Source organism: Salvelinus sp. IW2-2015, linkage group LG17 (genome assembly GCF_002910315.2).
Source record: "Salvelinus sp. IW2-2015 linkage group LG17, ASM291031v2, whole genome shotgun sequence".
NCBI classification, from domain to species: Eukaryota; Metazoa; Chordata; class Actinopteri; order Salmoniformes; family Salmonidae; genus Salvelinus; species Salvelinus sp. IW2-2015.
The window spans coordinates 26,379,561-26,406,033 of record NC_036857.1 but is presented as its reverse complement, the minus strand read 5'-3'; the positions used below and the strand labels follow the sequence as shown (position 1 = coordinate 26,406,033).

The window sequence follows — 26,473 nt, the reverse complement described above, 5'->3', positions numbered from 1 at the left end:
AGATTCTCTGGTCTGATGAAGCCAAGATTAAACTCTTTGGCATGAATGCCAAGTGTCACGTCTGGATGAAACCTGGCACCATCCCTACGGTGAAGCATGGTGGTGGCAGCATCATGCTGTGGGGATGTTTTTCAGCAGCAGGGACTGGGAGACTAGTCAGGATCGAGGGAAAGATGAACAGAGCAAAGTAGAGAGAGATCCTTGATGAAAACCTGCTCCAGAGCGCTCAGGTCCTCAGACTGGGGTGAAGGTTCTTCTTCCAGCAGGACAACGACCCTAAGCACACAGCCAAGACAACACAGGAGTGGCTTCGGGACAAGTCTCTGAATGTCCTTGAGTGGCCCAGCCAGAGCCCAGACTTGAACCCGATCAAACATCTCTGGAGAGACCTGAAAATAGCTCCCATTCCAACCTCACAGAGCTTGAGAGGATCTGCAGAGAAAAATGGAAGAAACTTCTCAAATACAGGTCTGCCAAGATTGTAGCGTCATACCCAAGAAGACTTGAGGCTGTAATCGCTGCCAAAGGTGCTTCAACAAAGTACTGAGTAAAGGGTCTGAATGTTTATGTAAATGTGATATACATTTTTTATTAAAAATAAATACATTTGCAAACATTTCAAAAATTCTTTGCTTTGTTAATATGGTGTATTGTGTGTAAATTGATGAGAAAACCCCCAAATTTGAAACATTTTAGAATAAGGCTGTAACGTAACAAAATGTGGAAAAAGTCAAGGGGTCTGAATACTTTCCGAATGCATTGTATGTCTGGAGTGAGATGAACCAACACCGGCCTTTTTATTTGGTATTGTATTATCACATGTTGAATACTCTCTGATATGATATATGTTATTGAGAAAACACACTGTATCACTGTACACATCATATAGAAATGGACAAAATATAATTGAATTGATTTCATTTTGGAACATATTCCAAAAGGATTCAAACCAACTCCTCTGTGTAGAATGAAAATATATCCACATATATAAAAAGACATTTGCAATCAAATGACCTGGTTAAATTATTGTGGACCTTTTAATGAGTTTGTATGTGGTAGAACTGCTGGGCATCATAAACTCCCAGTCCAATCAGACAAGTGTAGAATAGATTGTCACATCCTCCTCCTATCAGCCAGTGGCTCATAAAAGCTTTGAACAAAGGCCTAATCTGTACGAGGCAGTGGTCCTTTAAACGATGGCCCACTTTCCCCTACCCTGCTTGCCTGCCTGCCAAGCCACGCAAACATTCCTGACTGACATTCAATCAGGGAAATTTGAACCGAAGCAAGATGGTCTTTTATTAGTTCCTCCCTGTTTGCTTGACTGGTCAGCTCCAATATGCGAGGGTTGGATGAGTGGCGTACATTAAGATGATGGGTTCTCTCTCTGATAAGGGTGAATGAGGGGTAAACTGCTATTCTGCAGAAAGGAACCATCAGACCTCATCATGTCGCTCCTGGAGAGCCATGTCACAAGCTCTTCAAAAACCAAGTGACAGAGAACGTAGAAAGCTGCAGCACTGGGCTGGACTGGGCAGCAGCTCTCTCCCTTTCTCAAATACAAATGTAGTTGTTTTTTAAGTCAATTTAAATGCAGCTCAATAATTAAACTCAGCAAAAAAAGAAACGTCCTCTCACTGTCAACTGCGTTTATTTTCAGCAAACTTAACATGTGTAAATATTTGTATGAACATAACAAGATTCAGCAACTGAAACATAAACTGAACAAGTTCCACAGACATGTGACTAACAGAAATTGAATAATGTGTCCCTGAACAAAGGGGGGGTTGAAATCAAAAGTAACAGTCAGTATCTTGTGTGGCCACCAGCTGCATTAAGTACTGCAGTGCATCTCCTCCTCGTGGACTGCACCAGATTTGCCAGTCCTTGCTGTGAGATGTTACCCCACTCTTCCACCAAGGCATCCGCAAGTTCCCGGACATTTCTGGTGGGAATGGCCCTAGCCCTCACCCTCCGACCCAACAGGTCCCAGACGTGCTCAATGGGATTGAGATCCGGACTCTTCGCTGGCCATGGCAGAACACTGACATTCCTGTCTTGCAGGAAATCACACACAGAACGAGCAGTATCGCTGGTGGCATTGTCATGCTGGAGGGTCATGACAGGATGAGCCTGCAGGAAGGGTACCACATGAGGGAAGAGGATGTCTTCCCTGTAACGCACAGAGTTGAGATTGCATGCAATGACAACAAGCTCAGTCTGATGATGCTGTAACACAGCGCCCCAGATCATGACGGACCCTCCACCTCCAAATCGATCCCGCTCCAGAGTACAGGCCTCGGTGTAACGCTCATTCCATCGACGATAATCGCGAATCCGACCATCACCCCTGGTGAGACAAAACCGCGATTCGTCAGTGAAGAGCACTTTTTTGCCAGTCCTTTCTGGTCCAGAGACGGTGGGTTTGTGCCCATAGGCGACGCTGTTGCCGGTGATGTCTGGTGAGGACCTGCCTTACAACAGGCCTACAAGCCGTCAGTCCGGCCTCTCTCAGAGACAGTCTGAGCACTGATGGAGGGATTGTGCGTTCCTGATGTAACTCGGGCAGTTGTTATTGCCATCCTGTACCTGTCCCGCAGGTGTGATGTTTGTATGTACCGATCCTGTGCAGGTGTTGTTACATGTGGTCTGCCACTGCGAGGACAATCAGCTGTCCGTCCTGTCTCCCTGTAGCGCTGACTTAGGCGTCTCACAGTACGGACATTGCAATGTATTGCCCTGGCCACATCTGCAGTCCTCATGCTTCCTTGCAGCATGCCTAAGGCACGTTCACGCAGATGAGCAGCGACCCTGGGCATCTTTCTTTTGGTGTTTTTCAGAGTCAGTAGAAAGGCCTCTTTAATGTCCTAAGTTTTCATAACTGTGACCTTAATTGCCTACCGTCTAAGCTGTTAGTGTCTTAACAACCGTTCCACAGGTGCATGTTCATTAATTGTTTATGGTTCATTGAACAAGCATGGGAAACAGTGTTTAAACCCTTTACAATGAAGATCTGTGAAGTTATTTWGATTTTTACGAATTATCTTTGAAAGACAGGGTCCTGAAAAAGGGACGTTTCTTTTTTTGCTGAGTTTATGTTGACATTTTTTTCTGTTCATAATTAAATGTAGTTTTCTTTTTTCTAAGAAAGGATATTTAGCATTTGCCAGAAACTAAAATCCTTGAACTTGGAGAGCAGTGCCACTGCCATTGAGGCAATATTCACGTGGTTCCATCCATGTTTTTTGGGAAGGGGTGTAAAACCTGAGAGCCCTGAAAAGGTGGCCCCCCTCTTCTGGTGAGATGCAACATGAAGCAATAGTACTGCCTGTGTGGCGGTGGCAGGCAGGCGGCATGGCGGCTGGCGGTAGCACTGTGGCACGCTCAAAATGATGACTTAGGTGCTGGAGTGCAGATTGGGATGCTCTCCCGCCGCTCACTTCCAATTAGGCAGCGGGCCGAGTGATGCGTCTTGGAGCAGAAGCTTCTAGCAGCCAGGCATCAAAAAGAGCAGCATCGCTCAGTGACATCATGGAGGGAGGGACGGGACTCCTGGAGCTACTGTAGGATGGCAGCCACAGCTTGATGTGACTAAGTAAGAATTGTGATTAATATCGATGGAGAGACAGGGACACACTAGCAAATACGAGCATTTGTATTTTGTAACATGAAAATCCCAAAATCTAAAAGATAAAATCTCCAAATAAAATCTTGCTACTATTTTTCTCTTACAGCATTGTAACACAGCCGTCTTACATGCTGACCAGAATGCTCGCTCGCGTGCGTCCGCGTGTGCCATAGCATGCATGTTGATTTTGTCCGCCAACACCAGACGCGATCAGTACACGCAGGTTGAAATATCAAACCGAACTCTGAACCAATTATATTAATTTGGGGACAGGTCGAAAAAGCATTAAACATTTATGGCAATTTAGCTAGCTAGCTAGCTTGCTGATGCTAGCCAATATTTCCTGAGATCTAAACATTGGGTTGTTATTTTACCTGAAATGCACAAGGGCCTCTACTCCGACAATTAATCCACAGATAAAGGGGTAAACCGAGTTTGTTTCTAGTAATCTTTCCTCCTTCTTTTTTGGACTTTATATTGCAGTTGGCAACGAACTTTAAGGTGCATTACCACCACCAACTGCAATGGAGTGTGGACCTCAGTTCATCTTTCAATCACTCACGTGGGTATATGTTCCTAAAAACCAATGAGGAGATGGGAGAGGCGGGACTTGCAGCGCGTTCTATTTTAGCACCTGGCCACGCAGACGCTCGTTGACGCGCACGAGCGGTGTGGGTGCAATGATTGAATAACATGTATGTGTACATTTATTTTGAAACGCTCGCGAACGCGACGCGAGCAGTGCGGTCAGCATGTTAGGGTTGTGATGTGTTATAGACATTATAAAAGAGGCTGCTATCAAGGTTGTAGAGTCACGTTTTCAAGTAGTTTTTACCGTCATTAATGAACAGAATGTTGGTTTGTGAAAAAAAACATTCTTTGATTAATTGCCATAATTATTGTGATCACTTTTGCCCAAATGAACAGCCAGATGGTAGGATATGGTGTCATATCTGTGATCCTATCATATTAATCTGGGTATGAGTCCTTCCCAGTACATCCTGCTGCCTTAAGCAAAATTCACAGTCTGCCTTTCTTCACATTGTCCATGTTGTCTGGTTTGAAATGGTAAGGTTCTCTATTTGAGTATATTAGACTATTAAATATTTAATGTGCGGGTGTATGAAAGCAAGGCATTTATCTGCATGAATAGCCCCTGTTTAGTGAAGTAGGTAATGCGCTTTAAGTAACATCCCTTTCATGCATACAAAAATTAACACTAATCTCTGAGTCGTATGGTTTTGCACTGCGGCAGTACCCTCAGAGAGATCTTAACATAACCACTTTGTGGAAAGGTAGATAGGTTTTTAAACTCKTTTTACAGCATTTAAACCACTGTATGACTGCATCTTATGGTTGTTGGTAACATAACAGTGTTGTTCTGGGTATATCWATGACTGTGGGGTTGACGTATTGTATCTCACTATATAAACCAGCTGGGGTCATGAGGAAACGCTTAACACATTAGGCTAGGTGGTGAGAAAGGTCATATTTAGGCCTACTGAATTCACAATTAAATAATAAAGATAAGTGTTTTTTATATATTTCGTATTACCTTCCAGTAATAATTAATAAGAGACAATAACTTACTGTAAGTTCAATTATTATTTCCTTATTTTATAGACAGTATCCTTCACTTGAGGGAGTATTTGTCTTCTATCTTGACTTGAAACAATGAAGGAAAGTATTTACAGAGTTCACTGCTTTACAACAATGTTACGGTATGTGATCAGTTAAGAATTAACTCATGCAATGTCAGCCATGTATCCTGCTCTCAGATTGATCTTGATAAACAGCGTACTGTAACACCTGACTTTACCTAACTGACATCTCTGTCAAATATTACATCTCTGGCATGTTGGGCTCAGATAGTTTTATGATTGCCTTGTGCATCCAGCAGAAGTTAATACTGTACAAAATGATGACTAACCTTGTAAGTGTCAGGGTTTCCGTTAGCCGGACAGCACGAGAGCTGCTGCTACAGTATCTTAAACATCAAATGCATAGGCAGTAGAAGACAAGCTTCTTTAGTACATTACACACCACTTTGCAATGAGCTGGATGCAGTATGCATTTTGAAAACATATTTAACTGTTTGAAACCTGAATGTTTCACCACATATTATGAGGCATGTCTTACCTTGCTTCAAAGTAGCCTAGCCAAAATCATATCCATGGAGGAAATGATTTCATATCAACTTTCTTTCATTGTCCAGTAGCCAAAGGCACAATCCTAGTCATATTAGCAACCAATGCTAGTTAGTTGTTGCATATTAGATCTCTCCTCTCTCTGAATATATAACAGATATTTTTATCTCTGTCACATGAAACCGCTTGCATGTGCAATGCGCTTTTGACAACAGGGTTTTCCCAGTAATTACATTATTGAACGAATATTCGCGTGTAGCCTACTGCTTTGCGCACGTTGCTTCGCTTGTAATATGAAGAACTAATAGTTTATCAACATTTTATGCTAAATGTTCTGATTTGTTGCATCAGACTCTTTATGTTGCCTAGGCCTACTGGTTGTATGAATTTGGGATCTATCGGCCCACAACTGTCTCAAAGTCTGTTTGGAACAGGCTATATCTTTCTTGACAAGCTGACCAATAGAATAGGTAAACGTTTCTACTATGGGGGATAGTAGACTGACATAGGCTGATTTTGCTGTTCGTTTCGTGTCTTGTTGGCTGAGGAAAAGTAAATCTGGACAGTCATTCTAACACCTTCAAAGTGAGCATCAGAATTCGGTAAGAAAGACCTCACATCGTTGCATCATCAACTTGCATGTTCTGTTAATATGAATGACCATATTCTAAATGTGATTTGTGTTGTTCTGAGCACCGTGGGTGGACGCCATAATCAGGTTACGCACCCAATACATATGGGTCTAGTACATTTCTCAAATGTCCGGTAAATTAAAGTGCTGCGGTAAATGTCCGGCACCACATTTTCCTAACGGAAACCCTGGTAAGTGCGTAGCCATCTTGCAGACAGTATGACGTCAACAACAAAAGTATAGTTTTAGTAGATCTTTGATCAAGATTAAAGTACAGTGTGTTTGGCCCCCCACAGACTCGTTTTGAGTAGTGTGTCTCCCTCCAAACTTCTGAGCTCTCCAGCTCTATAGGATTCTGAAAAGCAACCTACAACATACCTTACTTACTTTAATCATATAGGCAGGTATACCTCTCTGGTCACCCCCAAAACCAATTCTTCCTTTGGCCGCCTCTCCTTCCAGTTCTCTGCTGCCAATGACTGGAACGAACTACAAAAATCTCTGAAACTGGAAACACTTATCTCCCTCACTAGCTTTAAGCACCAGCTGTCAGAGCAGCTCATAGATTACTGCACCTGTACATAGCCCATCTATAATTTAGCCCAAACAACTACCTCTTTCCCTACTGTATTTATTTATTTTGCTCCTTTTGCACCCCATTATTTCTATCTCTACTTTGCACATTCTTCCACTGCAAATCAACCATTCCAGTGTTTTTACTTGCTATATTGTATTTACTTCGCCACCATGGCTTTTTTTTTTGCCTTTACCTCCCTTATCTCACCTCACTTGCTCACATTGTATATAGACTTTATTTTTCTACTGTATTATTGACTGTATGTTTTGTTTTACTCCATGTGTAACTCTGTGTTGTTGTATGTGTCGAACTGCTTGCTTTATCTTGGCCAGGTCGCAATTGTAAATGAGAACGTGTTCTCAACTTGCCTACTGGTTAAATAAAGGTGAAATAAATAAATAAATAAAAAATATAGTAAAAATCTATGGTGACAGCAAATTAGAAGGCTCATTTACGAGTATATCGACAACATATATCTTCCAGAGGTTGGGGTGAAGATTGGACTCTAGCAGGCTGAGAGATGTCTGTGGATTGCTTCGCTTGCCTGACCTGCTTGTTAACGTGTAGAAGCTACGTTCTTATGTGGGACACCGTAGACGGACGGGCTTGCTGTGTTTTTTTTCTTCTTTTCGTTTTTCTTTTCTAGCATGGCATAAATCCGGGAGATGAAAATGTCACGGAGCAGGTTCATTTTGCAAAGAGGTTTTGATTGCAATGTGCGTGTAATTGATTGTTCCAAGGACAGGGGGAAATCTAGAAATGTCATAACAGTCCTGCTTAGGTCAGTCCACCGCCAGGCAATCAATGAGAAGTAAAAAGAGATATTGATTTGCGAGCAGGGAAAACTGTAGCTTGAGACAACCGGAGACCAGTTGGGGAAAGTGGCACAGACATGCAGACCTGGCACTTGCAGATATGAATTACCCAATCTTCTGTGAGATAGTATTTCCTGGGATATTCAGAGTATCGCAGGGTATTACAAGCAAGCTGTCCATTAGCTAACCCCCTCAGGCTGCTCACTCACATTGCCTTGTCACTTTAATAAGGGAAATGTTGACCTTCCATGGGATAAATGTTGATATCTTTGCCATTACAAAAGTTAATAGCAGGCTAATAGTGGACATTGAATACTGTTACTGGGGAAACATACTGACACATTTCTGCACTCTGATTGTCCTGTGTTGAGAGTAGATTGAAGGAAAAACGTAAGGATTTAGTGGTACATTTGAAAATGTTTAGTATTGTTGTCCATTCAGTATAGCTTTAACAGAAAACAAATAATTCCTGTAAGTATGAGAACATGATTTATTATACTACTACTACCACTGCCCATTCAGTTAGCTGTGCTCTCAACATTGAGTAAAATTGCACTTGACTCCCAAACCGGCTGCCACTCCTGGATATTCAGGCCTTGTTGTGCCAGGAGTTTGTTCAAACGGATTAGTGTTATTATCACTTCAAGTAGCTGATTTATGATGGACACCCTAGGTTTTTTCACCTCTGCATACTCCTGTCTGAAGATATACATTTGTAGTGACACAGATTGGAGGCTTTACAGGGGTTTATGACATGCTAAATCTCACTCCTGGCGTGCCAGCCCTCTTATTTTGTAAGCCTAGTTGAACTGAATGCTGCCTTTAACATACTAAAGTCACAACATTTGGTCAGTAGGCTTAATTTGAAGTTTAGGAATAATGAATAAAAGTCATAAAAATTATCATAAAATGTACTTGTAGTATTACGTCTGGTATTTTGACAGTTATAATTCTATAACTACAGGAATTATGTTGACAATCTATTGCTAGTGTAGGATATTCCAATGTTCTATTGCTACACATGTATTCTCTTCATGTCAGAGATGAGGTCTTGTAGACTGGCCCTAGCTTACACAATGTCTCTGCCCTTGCATTTGATCTTGCATTGAAGAGTCATGCTCCTTGGCATCAACCAAGGGTTGGCAAACTGGAGTGGTGAATAGTGTGCGTAGTGGAAGTAGACGTGTGGGTGGAGTGACCCCTGCCAAAGTTTAATGGTGCCTTTAGATGTATAGAGCTTCTGATCTAAGGGGCAAAATGGCAGGAATTGCTGTTAATTGTGTCAATGTCATCTGGAAATATATCCATAGTATAATGAGTGATTATGCTAATGTTATATGGCAATTTCTGTGGATATATGCCTGTCAGTCTTGTCAGTCAAACCATTTATTGGGGAAACATTTTTTGTATAATTGTATAATTATTATTTAATAAACTGCAGGTGATAATCTGTATCATAATGTGTGCATTTAGTCAACACCAATCAAAAATAAAATTACATTATCTTGATTAACTTTTTGTTTGTATAGCAATACTGGATTTCATAGTGCTCTATGGCAGGGTAGATAAAGCTACTTGAACATGGTAAATCGTATCATCTAATTGCCATGAAATAACAATTTATTGGATGTGTGTCCGCATGCTCCATTGCTGTATGATTGCGGAGTGTCTCTTAGTTAAATATTTATTCATGCTAATTCCTAAACCATTAATTAGTTATAAGAGCTTGCTATTTCCATAAAGTATCCCATGAAGAAGAAAATCAGTTTAGCTATATCTGCAATATGTCACCAGTATACTGTATTACCGCCTCAAATAATCATTCAAATGTAAATGTTACATATGGATGGATATTTTACAGAATCATGAACATGCACGTTTGTCGTGGGAAACTTAGTTATACGGTAGGGCATCATTACTCCATTGATTGTCCATAGGACCATGCTTGACAACCTCCTTGAAACTTGACTTGATAATGCACATTTTATCAGTCAATGTTCAGTTATGGAAGACAGAAATAAAAGGTTCTACAATAATTTGAACTTGGCAAAAAAGCTATGCTACATTGACTTCTGTCCATAGTCTCTCTCAAGACTTTCAAAAGAGAAGACATAAACTAGAAGCTTGTCATAGCCGATAGTATTCTCGTTTTTCACTGAAAACTATATATAAAACTATCAATAAAACATGTCTCTGTACTCTGGCAAAACTCACTCCCTCTTCACCCTGGAAGAGGGGGAAGAGGGTGTTTTTGAGACCATCAACGATCTCGGTTGGCCAATCCAGAAATCTCTCCTGCGGTAGATCAGGGTCACAGCGCATTGGGGAACCTCTGGTGTGCTGCATGGCTCCTTGTTCACAAAGGCCCCATTCTGCATGTTTGTTTTGAAAGGCTGAGTCCCATCTCCATCTTCATCCATTAGCTGGCAAGGAGTTCACCTCCAGGGTTTCTCCTGCGGCACTTGTGAAATATTGATAGAAAAGGCTTATTTTCAGAATGCGAAGGAGGATGACATTCTACATTCTATGGGCCGACCCAGTGTACTGAGTGCTACTTACATTCAACATTCCACTCCATAGAGTGCCCCTAACTCAAAATAAAAAATATTACCCACATGAAATGCATAAGTGCCTGGACAAGGCCATTGTGTCCTATTTATACTTAACTAAAAGCACATCTGCCATAACTTCTCCCAAAATGCACATTTTCGAACATGAATTCGAAGAGGACATAACGGATTATATACTGAACAAAAATATAAACACAACATGCAACAGTTCAATTTAAATAAATAAATTAGACGCTAATCTATTGATTTCACATGACTGGGCAGGGGCTCAGCCACGGGCGGGCCTTGCACCCACTTGCAAGGCCCGCCCACTGGGGAGCCAGGCCAGCCAATTAGAATTAGGTTTTCCCTACAAAAGGGCTTTATTACAGACAGAAATACTCCTCAGTTTAATCAGCTGTCCGGGTGGCTGGTCTCAGACGATCCCGCAGGTGAGGAAGCTAGATGTGGAGGTCCTGGCCTGGACTGGTTACACATGGTCTGTAGTTGTGAGGCTGGTTGGAGGTACTGATAAATTCTCTAAAATAGTGTTGGTGGCAGTTTATGGTAGAGAAATTAACATTCAAGTATCTGGAAACAGCTCTGGTGGACATTCCTGCAGTCAGGATGCCAATTGCACGCTCCCTGAAAACTTGAGACATCTGTGGCATAGTTTTATGTGACAAAACTGCACATTTTAGAGTGGCCTTTTATTGTCCCCAGCACAAGGTACACCTGTGTAATGATCATGCAGTTTGTTCAGCTTCTTGATATGCCACATCTGACAGGTGGGTAGATTATGTTGGCAAAGGAGAAATGCTCACTAACAGGGATATAAACACATTTTTTGTGTGCGTATGGAACATTTCTGGGATCTTTTATTTCACCTCATGAAACATGGGACCAACACTTTACATGTTGCGTTTATATTTTTGTTCAGTATATATGACAAAGCTGACAAACTGCATATACTGTAAGATGTCTCTTCGAAAGTGTTGTGACTGCTGTTGATGTGTTCTGTGTATCCATATTGTGGATTGGCAACATTTAAGAGGCAACTTAATCAACAGAGAATATTTTGATTGTATTGTGTTGATTATAGTTTTGCTGATATTACCTTTTGACTAACATATCCACCAACCTCTTAAAAATATCCTAATATGCTGTATCACAAGTAATACAAATTAGATGATGGTTACTGATTTAAAAATACTGTTGTTTAATTATCACTTAATTGATGTAATAGCATTTGTGCCCTATGAGTGTGAACGAACAGGTGAATAATGAAATAGATAATTGCTGTTTACGAGACTGTCAAGGGCAATATAACGAAGTGACAGGTTGCCAGTAATCTCTCAGTATTTTAGATAATGTACTAGTTATACTAAGTAAATCCATTTTCAAACATATTACTGTTTCTTTGCTGTGATTAACAATATAATTTGTTAATAATTAGCCATATTTAGGTTTTATTTAGCATAAAGCGTTTACATTTGTCTGTCAACACAAATGAAGTACTTTGTTACAGACACTCTGTGACCACTTAAATGGAGAAATTATATATTTTAGCCCCAAAAAATATGAAATTGAAGTAAACCCCTCTCATTTTGCAAGGCTCAAGCTTTTTAATGTATTAATAGAACACTTGTGGGATATTAGACTATCTATGTCTGTGTAATTTGCTGCAACACAATCTGGTAGATCCACGCATGGCAAAATATTATCCAAGAGAGAAAGCTTACATTTTTTCATTGCAGTTTGGAGACACTCATCACTTTGGAATAGGCCATTTGCAAAAACACTTAGTAAAACCCCAGGAGAAATCAATTGCATTTTGTCAGTCATTGGTCAAACGATTGTTGTAAACATCTCAACATGAGGCAGGGAAACCTTTGACACAGCACTAAGTCAATGGCCCGCCGTGAATCACAAGGAGCTGTTTGACCACCAGCAGTTTGTTAGTACAGGCATTATGTCCGTCCATATCGTTGATCCTCTCAAGTAGCTCTGGCCTGCATTGTGCAGCATTGTGTGGATTTTCCAGTTTTTCAAAAATAGCTTGCATGTTTTACATTGGAACTATTTCAAATGCCCTGTAATGATTGCAAGGCAAATCATTTCCTTCTCCCAATGGCGATTTCTTACTATTATTAGCAGACTTGTACAGAGTAATAAGAAATGGTCACTAAATTGAATCTCTTCTCTCTCCCTCTCTGTTAGTATATGAGCCTGATGAAGATGGCATCATGCAAGAGACCATCCCTGAGGATGACAGAGAGAATGACACTCCAACTGAAGAAGAGGGTTCTGAGAAGACGAGTCCCAAGGCCTCAGAGGACAAAGAGATGGACAACAAAAGCAGTAACAGCTACAGCAACCAGAATTCCCCCGTCAGTGTCCTTTCCAATCAAGAGGCCGAGTTGGAGTCACGCCTTAGCGACGCCAGCGATAGACTCTCGCTCTCAGACTTCAAAATGGCCTCACCACCTGAAAGTCAGAAAGTCGAGGAGAGCAGCGGTTCAAAACACAAGGATGACATGCACAGCAGTCTGGAGAGAATGAGGGCTGCGTATGCTAACTTTCTCTCAGATTCCTACTGGACAGGGATTGGGATGGACTTGAAAATTGGCAAAACACCCAGCAAAGCCAACTGTGACAGCACCAATGGGAGCACCAAGAGTGAATTTGACTGGCACCAGGATGCACTCTCCAAAACCTTCCAGCAAACACAATCCCCAAGGCCTGTGTACAAACCCAACCTCTTCAGCTCGGTCCACCTCTACAGACAGAGCAGCAAAGCAGGTGGGACGGGGTTCACAGGAGCAAGTCGATTCAAGTGTAAGGACTGCAGTGCTGCCTACGACTCTATTGTGGATTTAACAGTGCACATGAACAAGAGCGGACATTACCAGGACAACAACCACGGCAAACCAAGCAATGCCTCCACGTCCTCCAAATCAAGAAAAAGAAATTTGCAAGACATGGAAGGGAAAGACGATGCACAGAAAGTTCTGAAATGTATGTTCTGTGGCCATTCTTTTGAATCCCTTCAGGACTTGAGTGTCCATATGATAAAAACAAAGCATTACCAAAAAGTGCCTTTGAAAGAACCAATCCCAGTACTCTCACCCAAATTACTGCCACCAGCAAAGAAACGGGCCTACGAAGCCAATAGACCTTGTTCTCCTGATTCTACCACAGGGTTAGCTGGTTACAGCGAGGCCCAACGGTCCGCAGCTATTTCAAATGCTAACAGTAATCGTTATGGTTATCAGAATGGGGCTAGCTACACTTGGCAGTTTGAGACATGCAAGTCTCAGATTCTGAAATGCATGGAGTGTGGGAGCTCACATGATACCCTGCAACAGCTCACCACTCATATGATGGTCACTGGACATTTCATAAAAGTTACAAACTCAGCCTCTAAGAAGGGGAAACAGTTAGCTCTGGATCCCTTGGTTATAGAGAAGATGCAGGTATTAGCTGAGCCTCTTGCTAATGAAACTGAAGGTGATAAAGTGTCTCCAATAACTGCTTCCCCAGGGGACAGTGAGAAAGATAACCAGAGGGAAGGCACATTGGACAAAATTGAAGAAAGTCAAGTGAAGGATGACAAGGATGAGAGTAAGGATCAAAAGGCAGGGGAAGGGGCATTTAAATATCCATATCTCCGCGAGGAGGATCTGGAGCAGCAGGGATCATCAGGTGGAGGAGGGGATATCCTCAAGTCTTTAGCCAACACAGTGGCCTCTGCAATCAACAAGGCTCAGACTGGGACCCCCAGTTGGAGTGCCTACCCCAGTATCCATGCTGCCTATCAACTCTCTGGGATCATCAAGAGCAGCAATCCCTTCTCAGCGTCTCCCCCTATTCAGCTAAAGCAGACATTCAACCACAAGCTCAGATCGATCGCCCCAAAGGGGAAGTTTCTTCAGGGTGCTGTGGGAGTTGAAACTCAGAAGGGACAACAACAGCATCAAAATGCGGACATCAAAAAAGAAAAGGTTGGCATTAGCGATGGTAAAGAAAGTCAGAATATTAAGTTTGATCTGGTGGAGAATGATGACAGCGATTGTCAGGACAATTTCTCTACCTCTTCAAAGCTTGAAGCAGACTGTCTGAATGAAGGGAGTGATGCGATCAAAGGGAAGTTGAGCCCAGATTTCTCAGACAGAGGCAAGACACCAAGCCCTCCTGCCAGCAATGGACGAAGCGCTACTTCAGAGCTTGTCAATGACACCCCAGAAATACTGTGCATAAACCCTCTAAGTGCACTGCAGTCAGTTCTGAACAATCATTTGGGTAAAGCAAATAAGCCCACCAATTCAAGATCTGAAAACAGTCAACTCTCTGCTTGCTCTCAATCTATATTCGCTGAACTCAACCGGAGTATGGAGAAACCAGCAGTGGTGCAGGCTACTCCTGCTAGGAACAGAGTTAACAATGCCTTTTTGTTTACTGGCAATGATCAGCCAATAGACCTGACAAAATATAAACCTAACAAGCCAAGTTCATCACATCTACGGCCATCTGCTCCAATGCCACAGAAACACGCTCTGTCTGACATTGCTGACATGGTCAAGGTTCTTCCTAAAGCCACCACACCAAAATCATCCATGCCATCGAGGATACCCACCATGAAACTGGAAACAGACGTGAGACGCTTTGAGGATGTGTCGGCTGAGGTATACTCGGTTCACAAGCGTAAGGGAAGGCAGTCGAACTGGAACCCCCGGCATCTTCTCATCCTCCAAGCCCAGTTCGCCTCCAGCCTCTTTCTGACTTCTGAGGGCAAGTACTTACTCTCAGATCTTGGTCCTCAGGAACGAATGCACATCTCCAAGTTTACTGGACTGTCCATGACAACCATCAGCCATTGGTTGGCCAATGTGAAATACCAACTTAGGAAAACAGGGGGAACCAAGTTTCTGAAGAGCATGGACACTGGCCATCCGATCTTCTACTGCAATGACTGTGCTTCCCAGTTCAGGACACCACCAGCCTTCATCTCCCACCTGGAATCACACCTAGGGTTCCAAATCAAAGATATGTGCGAACTGCCTATCGAACATCAGACGAAGGTAGAGAAGCCAGAACTGTCTAAGGCTCTCAGTTTCCGGGCAACAGAGACGCTAGTCACTGAGGAGGACGTTGACGCTAAGTTCAAATGTAAGCTGTGCTGTAGGACATTTGCTAGTAACCATGCGGTTAAACTCCATTTGAGTAAAACTCACAGCAAATCCCCTGAGAACCATTCACAATATGTGGAAATGGACAAAGAGTAGGAGTTGTTCATTTTTGCTAAATGTTTTGTTATTGATTTTTAAAACACGGGTCAGATATTTCAACCATATTTCCAGTAGCATTGTGTAGTATGCATAATGATTGAAAACATTTAATTGAAGATGACATGGACACACTGGCTAGACTAAACCCTAAAATGTTAAATAATACACCAACTTATACCTTTGCACCCTGCTCAAATGCATCACCAGTAATGAAATGTATTAATGCTTGAAACACAATTGCTGATGTTTGCATGCAATAGCTATGGCTATGACTACTATTTATTTGTATGATATGTCAAGTTTCAGTTGTATTATTTCAAAGACAAAGTAATGGGTAAATTGTAATTTTTAACTCCAATGATACCTGCATAAATATGCAGTTTTTTAAACAGGTAGCCAGACACATGTTAACACATTTACTGAACTGTACAGTATATTGCTATGTAAAAATGTTTTGTGTTGCAATGATAGAACAGAAAAGCACTTTAATAAATGTTAAATCACCAGTTTAGGCTCAGATTCTGTACATGAACCCAACACATTTAGACAGGTTGGAAACAAGGATGTCTCACATGTAAAAGACACCAAAAAAACGAAGACAAAAAAATGATTAGTGTTTCATGTTAAAAGGATGACAGTGAGACAAATGATACCTGCATCTTTTTTACCAACTGAAATAAAGACTTAACATTTGCTACCAGCCTGTGTTCATTTTAAGTTTGCACGAATCTCCTGTATGTCTCCTGAAATAGATTAACAATATATGCATAGACCAACGTGTGGTTGGGAGTGACTGTGTTCTTCATAGCAATTAAACATTTCCTTTTGCTCTCTTATTTCYCAGCTATACAAATAATTGCCTGCTAAATTCATAGACATTTTACACAATGAATCAATTGTTTTTCAAGCAATCAAGTCCATCAATTACCACCACCCTTCACCACCCATCAAATAGGTTTTATAACAGGCGACTGACATTTGATGTCAAATGGAGAAAGAGCACATGGGCGCTATGGTGATTTGAATACTGTGACACCAACTTGCCCTCTATTGTTGGAAATGAGCAGGCAATCTCAATTGTTCATCAGATGACTCCTAATGCAGTTAAATATATTCAGATATAATTTCTCCTTGCATGTATAATTACTCTCATAGACCACACACCTCAGTGAACAGATTAAAGCTATAAATTATTTAATGTCTGGCCCCACCAATGGATCCTCTGATTCGTCTGTCGAGCCATTATGTTGTAGAGTAGCAACTTATTTTAAATTGAGGCTAAGGTATGGGTGGAACATAGTGAAACACTGATTGCAATAGTCAGATCTTTTGTGTTTATTAATGGAAATTAAATGTGAGATTGAAGTGGCTTATTAAAAAGGAGATATGCCTCAGTACTGCTGCAGCTGTAATCATTTAGAATTACACAATTTGGCTTGAGTTGTTTTATCCTTTTTGAAATGTCTATAGAAATTCACTGCAATATTGCATGTGGGGAAACATAATTATTCAAAGCATATACAAATGTTTGGCTCTCTGAGCAAGGGATCCACATTAGGCATAGGCTTAGCAAAAATAAAATGCTGTCATCAATGCAGCAGGATTGTTTCTTACCTGAATTTGGTTTAATAAGTCAGTGTCACATTGGCTATGTATTGCTACTGTACAGAGAAGATATAMTCTATAAGTAAAAGATAAGTATATGTGACCATGAGCTAAACAAATATTCCACAAGGTTAAAATGCCATTTCATCACACCCAAAAAAAGTGGACTCATATCAAGTAAGCAAGTCAGTGGAGTTGCCAAACAATCCATACAGTTGATCTAATATGGGACACCATAATTATACACTTACTTACACCTTACAGGCGAATATATTGATAAAAGTCACCTTATCCTAGAGAGATTTACATGGCTAAGTTATCAAAACGTCACGCCAGGGTAAAATCCCCTATGTGAAAAATTAATGGTGGAAAAACMATTGGAACCATTTCCTTGGCTGATCACAAGGTTTTATAGGTATTATGACACCTCCACTGTGGGGCTCTATACATGGTTAGCAGAGACAGTGGTATACACAGTACTGTACATCCAGCAGTTGTGGTGTTCTATCGATGTTAGATTGTATTATGTGTCATCACGTTCCTTCTCATCCATGAAACTTGAATGAAGGAAAAGTACATTAAATACATTTTAGCAAAATATTAGTATGTGTAATTCTCTGTCTTAGTCATATCGTGTTAAAGAAATGATTCTTACCCAATGTTTTGCAGACAATCAAAAGTAACAGCCTGCCTATACCATTATGCGGTATGTCTAGCTGTAAAATTGTTTTTGAACCATTTAAACCATCTTAAGGTCTATAAATGTCATGATTCTGATTATTCATAGTCTGATGGATACGAAACATCAGAACAGCTTACACTCTTCACACAGGCCTGGGCTTGGGGATTCTTTTTAAAAACCGTACTAATAGCTTAGTAGAAAAATCAAATTATGCACATAAGTATGCTTGCATTGCAGAGGCGGTTGTGAAAACCAAACTTAGCAAAATTGATGCCAGCTCGCATTTGCAAATCCTTTGTCAATCTGTCATTAAACATGTTATCAAATAATGATAAGTGTACGCTCCTTGCTTACATTGGCATGCTTCCCTCTGATGTTGATGTGCTGTAATGGGACAAATGTGCACTGGAATTTGCCTGCTTGGATACACACAAAACATTTACTATCTGCCTGACTTTGTTTCCTTCTGTGGCTTAGACAAGGATGTGTTTTCTGCATTATCTGTGATTCACAGAGGAAAAGAGGGCTGAAAAGCTCATCACACAACATCATAATATGTTAATCTAATTTGTTTAATGAATTACTTTTTTTTTTAATTACCTGTTAGTCTAACAGTGTTAGCGAAAAGGGACAGAAACCGAGCCCTTGAGTTTAATTTCTTCTTCCCTGAAATCCTTATGATTTGTGATGTCCTTTTTAAGACATCATGGATCTCACCATCACACCTCCCGACTGGGCACAGATGTCAATGCAATGTCTATTCCACGTTGGTTCAACGTAATTTCATTGAAATGACATGGAAACAATGTTGATTCCACCAGTGTATGCCAAGTGAGTCATTACTTCCAGGCCTCAATTGTCAGTTCTCATGTACATGCCGTTTTACATGAGCTATGACTGGATTGAAGATGTGGTCTAAACGAATAGCAATCTCCATTCCACCACCTTTGGGTAGGCCTATCTGTCATGTCTTTCTGTTAGATTGTTGTGTTGTTACAAATTTGCTAATCACGTGAAACACTTGATCAATATACTGCAAAACATTTGATCAATCAGTTAAGCCGCATGGTACTGCATATTCATCGTGCATCATGAATATCAACTCCTGGTCATTTATCAATTATAGCACATGCATGCTTTATCAATCATGTAACCTGATACCTGATTCTAACAAGAAAATATAAGGGTTGATAATGTGAAGGTGAAAACCCAGGAACAGTGTGATAATCCATTTTGTTGTCTTCAAAACTTTCTATCACAATAGTTCAAACTTTTTGTTTTCAGAATTTAGGCCTACTCCTGATTTTCTGTCTGTCTCTTATGGTTCAACTTGTAATGGCCGTCCTTTATTATTCATTTGGTTTCATTTCTGTGTTCAACGCAACAACAAAAAAACGCATGTTGTTACTTCTCTGTGAGAGGAGAATAACATTTGAAAGGCTTCACCGATGTGTCGGTCAGTCAATTGAAGTCACTTTTAAAGAGTCTCCCTCCCTCTCAAAGAACACTACATGACCAAAAGTCATGCTCGTCGAACATCTCATTCCAAAATAATGSGCATTAATATGGAGTTGGTCCCCCCTTTGCTGCTATAACAGCCTCCACTCTTCCGGGAAGGCATTCCACTAGATGTTGGAACATTGCTGCGGGGACTTGCTTCCATATGTATGGGCTCTGCACAGGCCAGACAAGTTCTTCCACACCGATGTCGACAAACCATTTCTGTATGGACCTCGCTTTGTGCACGGGGGCATTGTCATGCTGAAACAGGAAAGGGCCTTCCCTAAACTGTTATTTTCATGAAATAAACACACACAGGGATTGTGATGATTTAAAAATACAATTAAAAAGACTGCACAGGTGGCTTTAATTCAAAAGATTGTTTAAAGTCCACATCTTTCTGTATTCCCCTTCCAAAGTTTTTTTTACAGGATGAGTTTGTCACAGAGAACTCTGGACAAATTTTAGCATAGGAATGCATGGGCAATGTTTCATTGCCATCATATACTGGATGAGAGAAATAACACTTGATTGCCAGCAGTTCATCAGTGCATCCTTCAAATGTGTCACCGAGCGTGCCTCAAGGCAGCGTGCTGGCTCAAATTGAAGCTGACATCTCCCAAATATGAAAGCAACAAATCACACATTTTTATTGGGGCCTAATGTGCAGCCTAGCCCCCTTGCAGACGTCAGCACAATCACGGATGCCTCTCTAATTCATGCCGACTGGCTGCTTGTGCCTCCCAAGCATCTCCGGACTCACAGACCAAACGCTAATGGCTGGGCGCCAGAGATGGGGGTGACACCTATGCTTATCAGACGACTTTAATACGCTTGTAAAAATGTGTGTAGAGTGTGAGGACATAAAGACATGGATGAGATATAAATAGAGGTTACATCTGCAATCATTTCTGTGTTCATTCGAATCAAATTAGGTTGTTTGATGGAACAAAATGTGGGTACTAAACCAACTCTGGATGTAGCTATATTGTCAAAACATTAATGAAGGCCTTAATGAAGCCGTTATAAAAACCTATATAAGGCCTACATAATAGTATTCAGAAATAATTCATAAGCAAATATCATAATATGTCGCAAATGCTTCATACTGTACTTCATGATATGTCTATGATTAGATTGATGAAAAACAGAAAGGTGAAATTTAGGCTACAGGATGCTCTTCAACCCCTCTTCTGTCTATTCGGCCTAGTCTGTCTAAGAGCTTACAGAGATAAATAAAAGGGGGGATGGGAGTACGAGTGCAGGCCCAGGGTTGCCTCTCCACCTCTTGCCCTCCTCTCCTGTCATCTGTTGCCCCACAGCAGGCCAGAGGTTGTTGGCGTTTTGCTCACTTGTAATCCGTCTCACTGTCAGACCAGCGGCTCCTGGGTCACCCTTCACTCACAGTGACATGAATCAGGGTTGACGCCAGCAGATTTAAGCCATTTCTCTGAGTCTGTAAACACAGGCAGAGTTCACATAGCAGGCCTAAAGCCAAAGAACAACCTGCCCTGCACTCCCCATGCCCTGAAACCACTGACCTCAGGACAGGTACATGACCCACATTATTGCTTTCAATTTACTCACAAAACCAAATTCAAATTCCATCCAATACCACCGCCAGCTGTTATTTGAATGCAATAGAAGTGTAAAGGTAATGCCCTGAAGGTTGATATGCATAATAAGCATTATATTCAACATTTACAATACAATAATAGCGTGTGAAACAAAATGAAAATGGTTATTGAATGAATACAGGAATTCATAGAAAATCGGTAAAAACATCAGTCGTAAAAAGTTGAATAACATTATCTACAACAGAAGAGAAATAAGAAAAAAACTGCAATAGCAGTCATCTTGTCATTATGCCTAGGATTCAGACATGGACATGATGTGCTTGTGCTCTCTTAAAAAGCCCAGCCAGTCTGTAGACAGGGAAATCAATACAGCGTTTTGTTATCTATCTCTATTTTACAGCTTAAAAGAGAAGGATTATATGTCATAGAATGAGCCTGAGCAGACTGAGGCGGAGATCTATCATTGTAGAGGGTCAGTGGCCTTTCGTGCGTAAATCATGTGTCACATGGCCGCCAAGTTCATTCTCCGGCCACGGAATACATTTAGGACTCGGGACGTGAGCTTCCATTTCTCTCATTTGATTGAGTGCTTCCTGCAGTTGGTGCTGTTATAAGTAGAGATTCTTGTTTTTTAACATTTCAATAGTTGTTGTGATGTAACAGTCCTTATGAAATCAAACAAGAAGTAGTAGGTGTATGAGCTAAAAAAAGTCATTGTTTTTGTATTACATTTTAATAATCATGCCTCTCTAAGGGGAGTAGCTGTCAGAACTGTTTCCGTTTTTAATGTGACAAACGTTTGACAGCAAGGCAAGAAAAGCAAATGACACACCTGTGGCAAACTAAAGAGTTTGAATGTTCCCCATCAGAGTTCTCTGTCCTGCTACCCTTGGACCTTCAGAACCCAAAACATAGATGGAGCTGAAATGGTGAATGATCTGACTTCATTATTTACAGGCCCTTCAGCCTTGTGGAGTTTGAGAACCATTAACCACATGGAACATAATGCTGACCACACCAACCAGTGAAGAAAAAGTACAATAGGCACATAGAATATGGAATTGTCACATAGTTGCATGGTGTAATACATTTTCTCAGAATGGTTCATGAAGTCAGAAATATCATGAAATCCCAACATACTTGGGTGGTATAAGTAAAAAATATTTTTGAAAACAAGTGCAAACCAATTGTCATACAGATATAGGATCTTCATTTTATCACTCTTTTGTTGCCCGAGAATTGCGGATGAGCGTCGTGATTTACAGAAATTCACTGAAAACCCACACTGACACACCATTAACAGTATTACACGTTTCATGTAGCCTATTTTTGTCTAGCTAATAGCCTAACCACTGATCGAACAACATTATGAGCTAAGCATCCAAATCCTGTTGCTGCAGGATTGTTTTGCGTTTGACAATATACATGCAGGTGAAATTAAGATCAGTAAGAGATGATAAAAGAAAAATGTTGTAGCTATGAGTGACACTGGTCACACCATATTCCAACATCTTCTTCTTATGTCATCATATGAGGTTAAATGGTATTTGAGTTTTCAATCATGCTCTTCAGGACAAATAACACAGCCCTTGTGAACATTTTCAGCTCTCCCCAGGCAGTACATACAGGTACTGTATATTTCTGATCTCCATTATGGCTACATACTGTAACCTGACCTGCAGGTAGTCACTCATTCAAGACATCTATATTACATCTGCGGGATGCAGTCCTCTAAAGATAATAATTTCTCTGTTTCACTTTCGGCACAAAGAATCATCTTATGCCATGAAAGAATGTGAACACTGAAATTGTCAGACAGCTCCCACTCTCAGCTCTCATCATCCCTCTCCCAAGCATTTCTATTTAATTTAAGTGTGCTGGCAAGTACTTTCATTTTGTTTTAATGAAATTTCTCAAGTTGACTGATCTGTAAGCTGTTCCGGTCCAAGTTTTTCTTTTCATTCTTTCGACCTCTCATGTATTCTCTGTATGGCTCTCATGTGTGGGGATTTTCAACCATTACGTTGTTTGGAATATTCCACAATTCTTTATTTTAAAGGTAGACTTAGCAACAATGCCTCATCATACAGACAACAACAACAACACAATTTAAATCTGACTGCCCCATAACTCCTTAAAAAATGCTGCCCTATAACATCAGCATAATGTCCCCATAATGTTCCCATAACATCACCAGAACATCCGCATAACAATCAACATAACCATTCCATAACGTTCCCATAGCGTCATTATAACATCCCCATAATCTCTCCATTACATCACCATAATGTTCCCATAACATCACCATAACATCCCCATAATGTTCACACACCTTACCCATAATGTTCCCATAACATCACTATCACATCCCCATAATGTTCCCACAACATCCATATAATGTTTCAACAACGTACCCATAATGTTCCCATAACATCACCATAATATTCCCATAACATACCAATAATGTCCCATAACATCACCATAACATCCCCATAATGTTCCCACAACATCCTCATAATGTTCCCATAACATCAACACAACATTCCCATAATGTTCCCATAACATCTGTATAACATCCCCAAAACGTCCCAACAATGTTCCAATAACATCACCATGACGTCCCTGTGATTTTCCCATAACATCGGCATAATATTCCCATAATATCCCCATAACATTCCCATAATGTTCCCATAACGTCCCCATACCATAACATCTAGATAATGTTCCCATAATGCTCCCTGAACATCCCCATAACATTGRCATAACATCGCCATAACAAACACGTTTCCAAAGCTTCTCAGAAAAATACATTGAAAGGAAGAAACAAAGCATGACAACCCAACTTCCTTGGCATTATCATAAACTCATACTAACAAACACGATACCACTAAATGTACACAATAACCACTCACAAATTAACAGTGGTGAAAAAAGTACCCAAATGTCATACTTGAGTAAAACTATAGATACCTTAATAGAAAATGACTCAAGTAAAAGTGAAAGTCATCCAGTAAAATACTACTTGAGTAAAAGTCTAAAAGTATTTGGTTCTAAATATACTTAAGTATCAAAAGTAAAAGTATAAATAATTTCAAATTCCTTATATTAAGCAAAGCAGATGGCACCATTTTCTTGTTTTTAAAATGTACGGATAGTCAGCGGTACACTCCAACACTCAGACATTATTTACAAACAATGCATTTATATTTAGTGAGTCTGCCAGATCAGAGGCAGTAGGGATGACCACGTGTTCTCTTGATAAGTGTGTGAATTGAACCATTTTCCTGACCTGCTATGCATTCATCATGTAAAGTACTTCTGGGTGTCAGGGAAAATGTATGGAGTAAAAAGTACATTATTTTCTTTAGGAATGTAMTGAAGTAAAAGTAAAAGTTGTGAAAAATGTAAATAGTAAAGTAAAGTACAGATACCCCCAAAAACGATTTAAGTAGTACTTTAAAGTATTTCTACTGAAGTACTTTACACCACTGTAATCAGTTAAATTGACTCAAAATACTCATGAAACACCTCAACATCAACAAGATGTTACATACAGTGTCATGGCATTATGTTCAGGAATGTTTGAACAAAGAATAAAACCAATAGACAATATCTGTAAGGAAACAGAGACGGCGTTTTACAGGCTGCCACATCAAAATGCAGAAAAAAGCCAGAGCATTTGAAAGCCTAAAGGCTTAAACTAATACAAAAAGTCTAATCAGACTAGCAATCCCCGATGTTAATGAAGGTGTCARACARTGCACAAAGAAAGTTGTGCCTGGCAATCTTCCATTTTTCGGCTGCCTACACCAGTGACATTTCATCTCACATTCAAAGAGCGCCTAGGCCCTTAATGAAATGCATAATTAACATATTCTAATTGTGCTGAGCACAGTGATGGTTTTGACAGAGCTCACTTTCCATGTCTAATTCAATGCTAATTTAATCTGTTCTTTTCCCGCAGACATGACCTTTCTTGATTGAGTTTCACCGCAAATAATTTTTTGATGGATTGATTTATCAACCTCTTGGAATGCAACAAAAGCGCATAAAAAAGAGAAGGTTGGAGAAAAGGAAGACAATGGAGACACCAGACATGAAATCAGGTGACAGGAGAGAAGAAAAAACACATGAATTGAATAAAGTCAGGCTACCTGAAACAGTGTCCATCAGTTGATATACTACGTTATYAAACCATTTCTCTGTGACATATTTTCCTTCATCTTTGAATTCTGGCACACTTGCTGAACATTGCTTAAGCTGGCTTACCTTTAACACAAGGATTAGTGGAAATCTTAAAGCTTCCCTTTACATGAAAAAGGAAGACGAATTCTATTCATGAATCTCCTTAATCTGACTATTTACTAAAGGTTGATGCTGAACAGGCAGCTCAGAGCACTTCATCCCTCTCAGGTAAAGAGACATCCCCTCCTTGAGACTGAAAGAGGGGTTTGAAATGTATGTCAATGTCTTGTAATCCACCACCTCCATCTTTATTGGGCGGAATACACTTAGATATTCAGTGAAAATGTGAAAGTCTCAGAAAGTATTACAACATGTTTTCTCTCATGTCAGAATATTGTGAACGTATATATTTTTCAGAATCCAGGACACAATGCAATACATTTTAAGAACCTTCGGATAAGTGTGAGATTTCATACAACAATAATTGCCAAATGTAAACACTGTTCCAAGGTACTTCCAATGGCTGTTCTAATCCTGGTCTAAGTGAAAATGTTGGAATTGAAATTGGGGAGGAAAACTAGGAATCAGAGGAAATGTGCAGCTGTCTGTCTGTCTCTGTCAGTCAGTCAGTCAGTAGCAGGGATGGGGGGATTATGCAGGGCTCAGAGCAGTAATTGAACATCGTCGGGCCCGCCCTCATTTACATCTTTCCCTTCTCCAGTGTCTTTGATTGGCAGCTGTACATGAAATGCCACATCAGTTGAAAGTATGTTGTGAGCTGGCACTAACAATCCCGTGGCTCCGGGGAGACCTGCCATATTGTAATTTGGTTATCAGGCATGAAGGAAATAATTCTAAGTGCAAAGAAATGTGAGGCAGAATAAATGCTTCATTGCTGCAAGTTGCCCAGGGTGACAGTTCTTATTTAATGTACAAGAGCGTCCTGTTGCCTGCAGGATTTGGGGAAGAGAAGGGAAAGGAAGGGCAGGGGTAGGTACTGTAGAGGTGGTGGGGAATTTTTCAAAGAATTTCAGTTTTGCTACAGTGATAGGTACAGTAGGGATGGAAACCTGTTCCTACATAGACACAAAACATATTCATATTACATTTGTAATATTCATATACAAAAAATAATATTCCAAATGCTCATTTCCAAATGTTTATCCCAAATTCGGTGCAATTCGAATATACAGCTATACAGTTTTTCCATATTTTTTACAATCCATATTATAAGGCCATGCACAAGACTGCCAACCCAGACAGAGGGGTAAGGCCAGACTAATACCCTA

The 26,473-nt window shown here is 40.5% G+C and overlaps 1 protein-coding gene across 1 annotated transcript in view; it reads left to right on the top strand.

Moving 5' to 3' along the window:
* LOC111976974 (teashirt homolog 2-like) overlaps positions 1 to 16,330 on the top strand; it is a 45,483-nt gene extending 29,153 nt beyond the window's left edge. The window contains exon 2 of the mRNA XM_024006187.2: positions 12,568 to 16,330. Within this exon, the coding sequence (XP_023861955.1) occupies positions 12,568 to 15,632 (3,065 nt within the window). The 3' untranslated portion in view covers positions 15,633 to 16,330. The remainder of the gene's footprint in view (positions 1 to 12,567) is intronic.
* Positions 16,331 to 26,473: the final 10,143 nt, after the last annotated feature.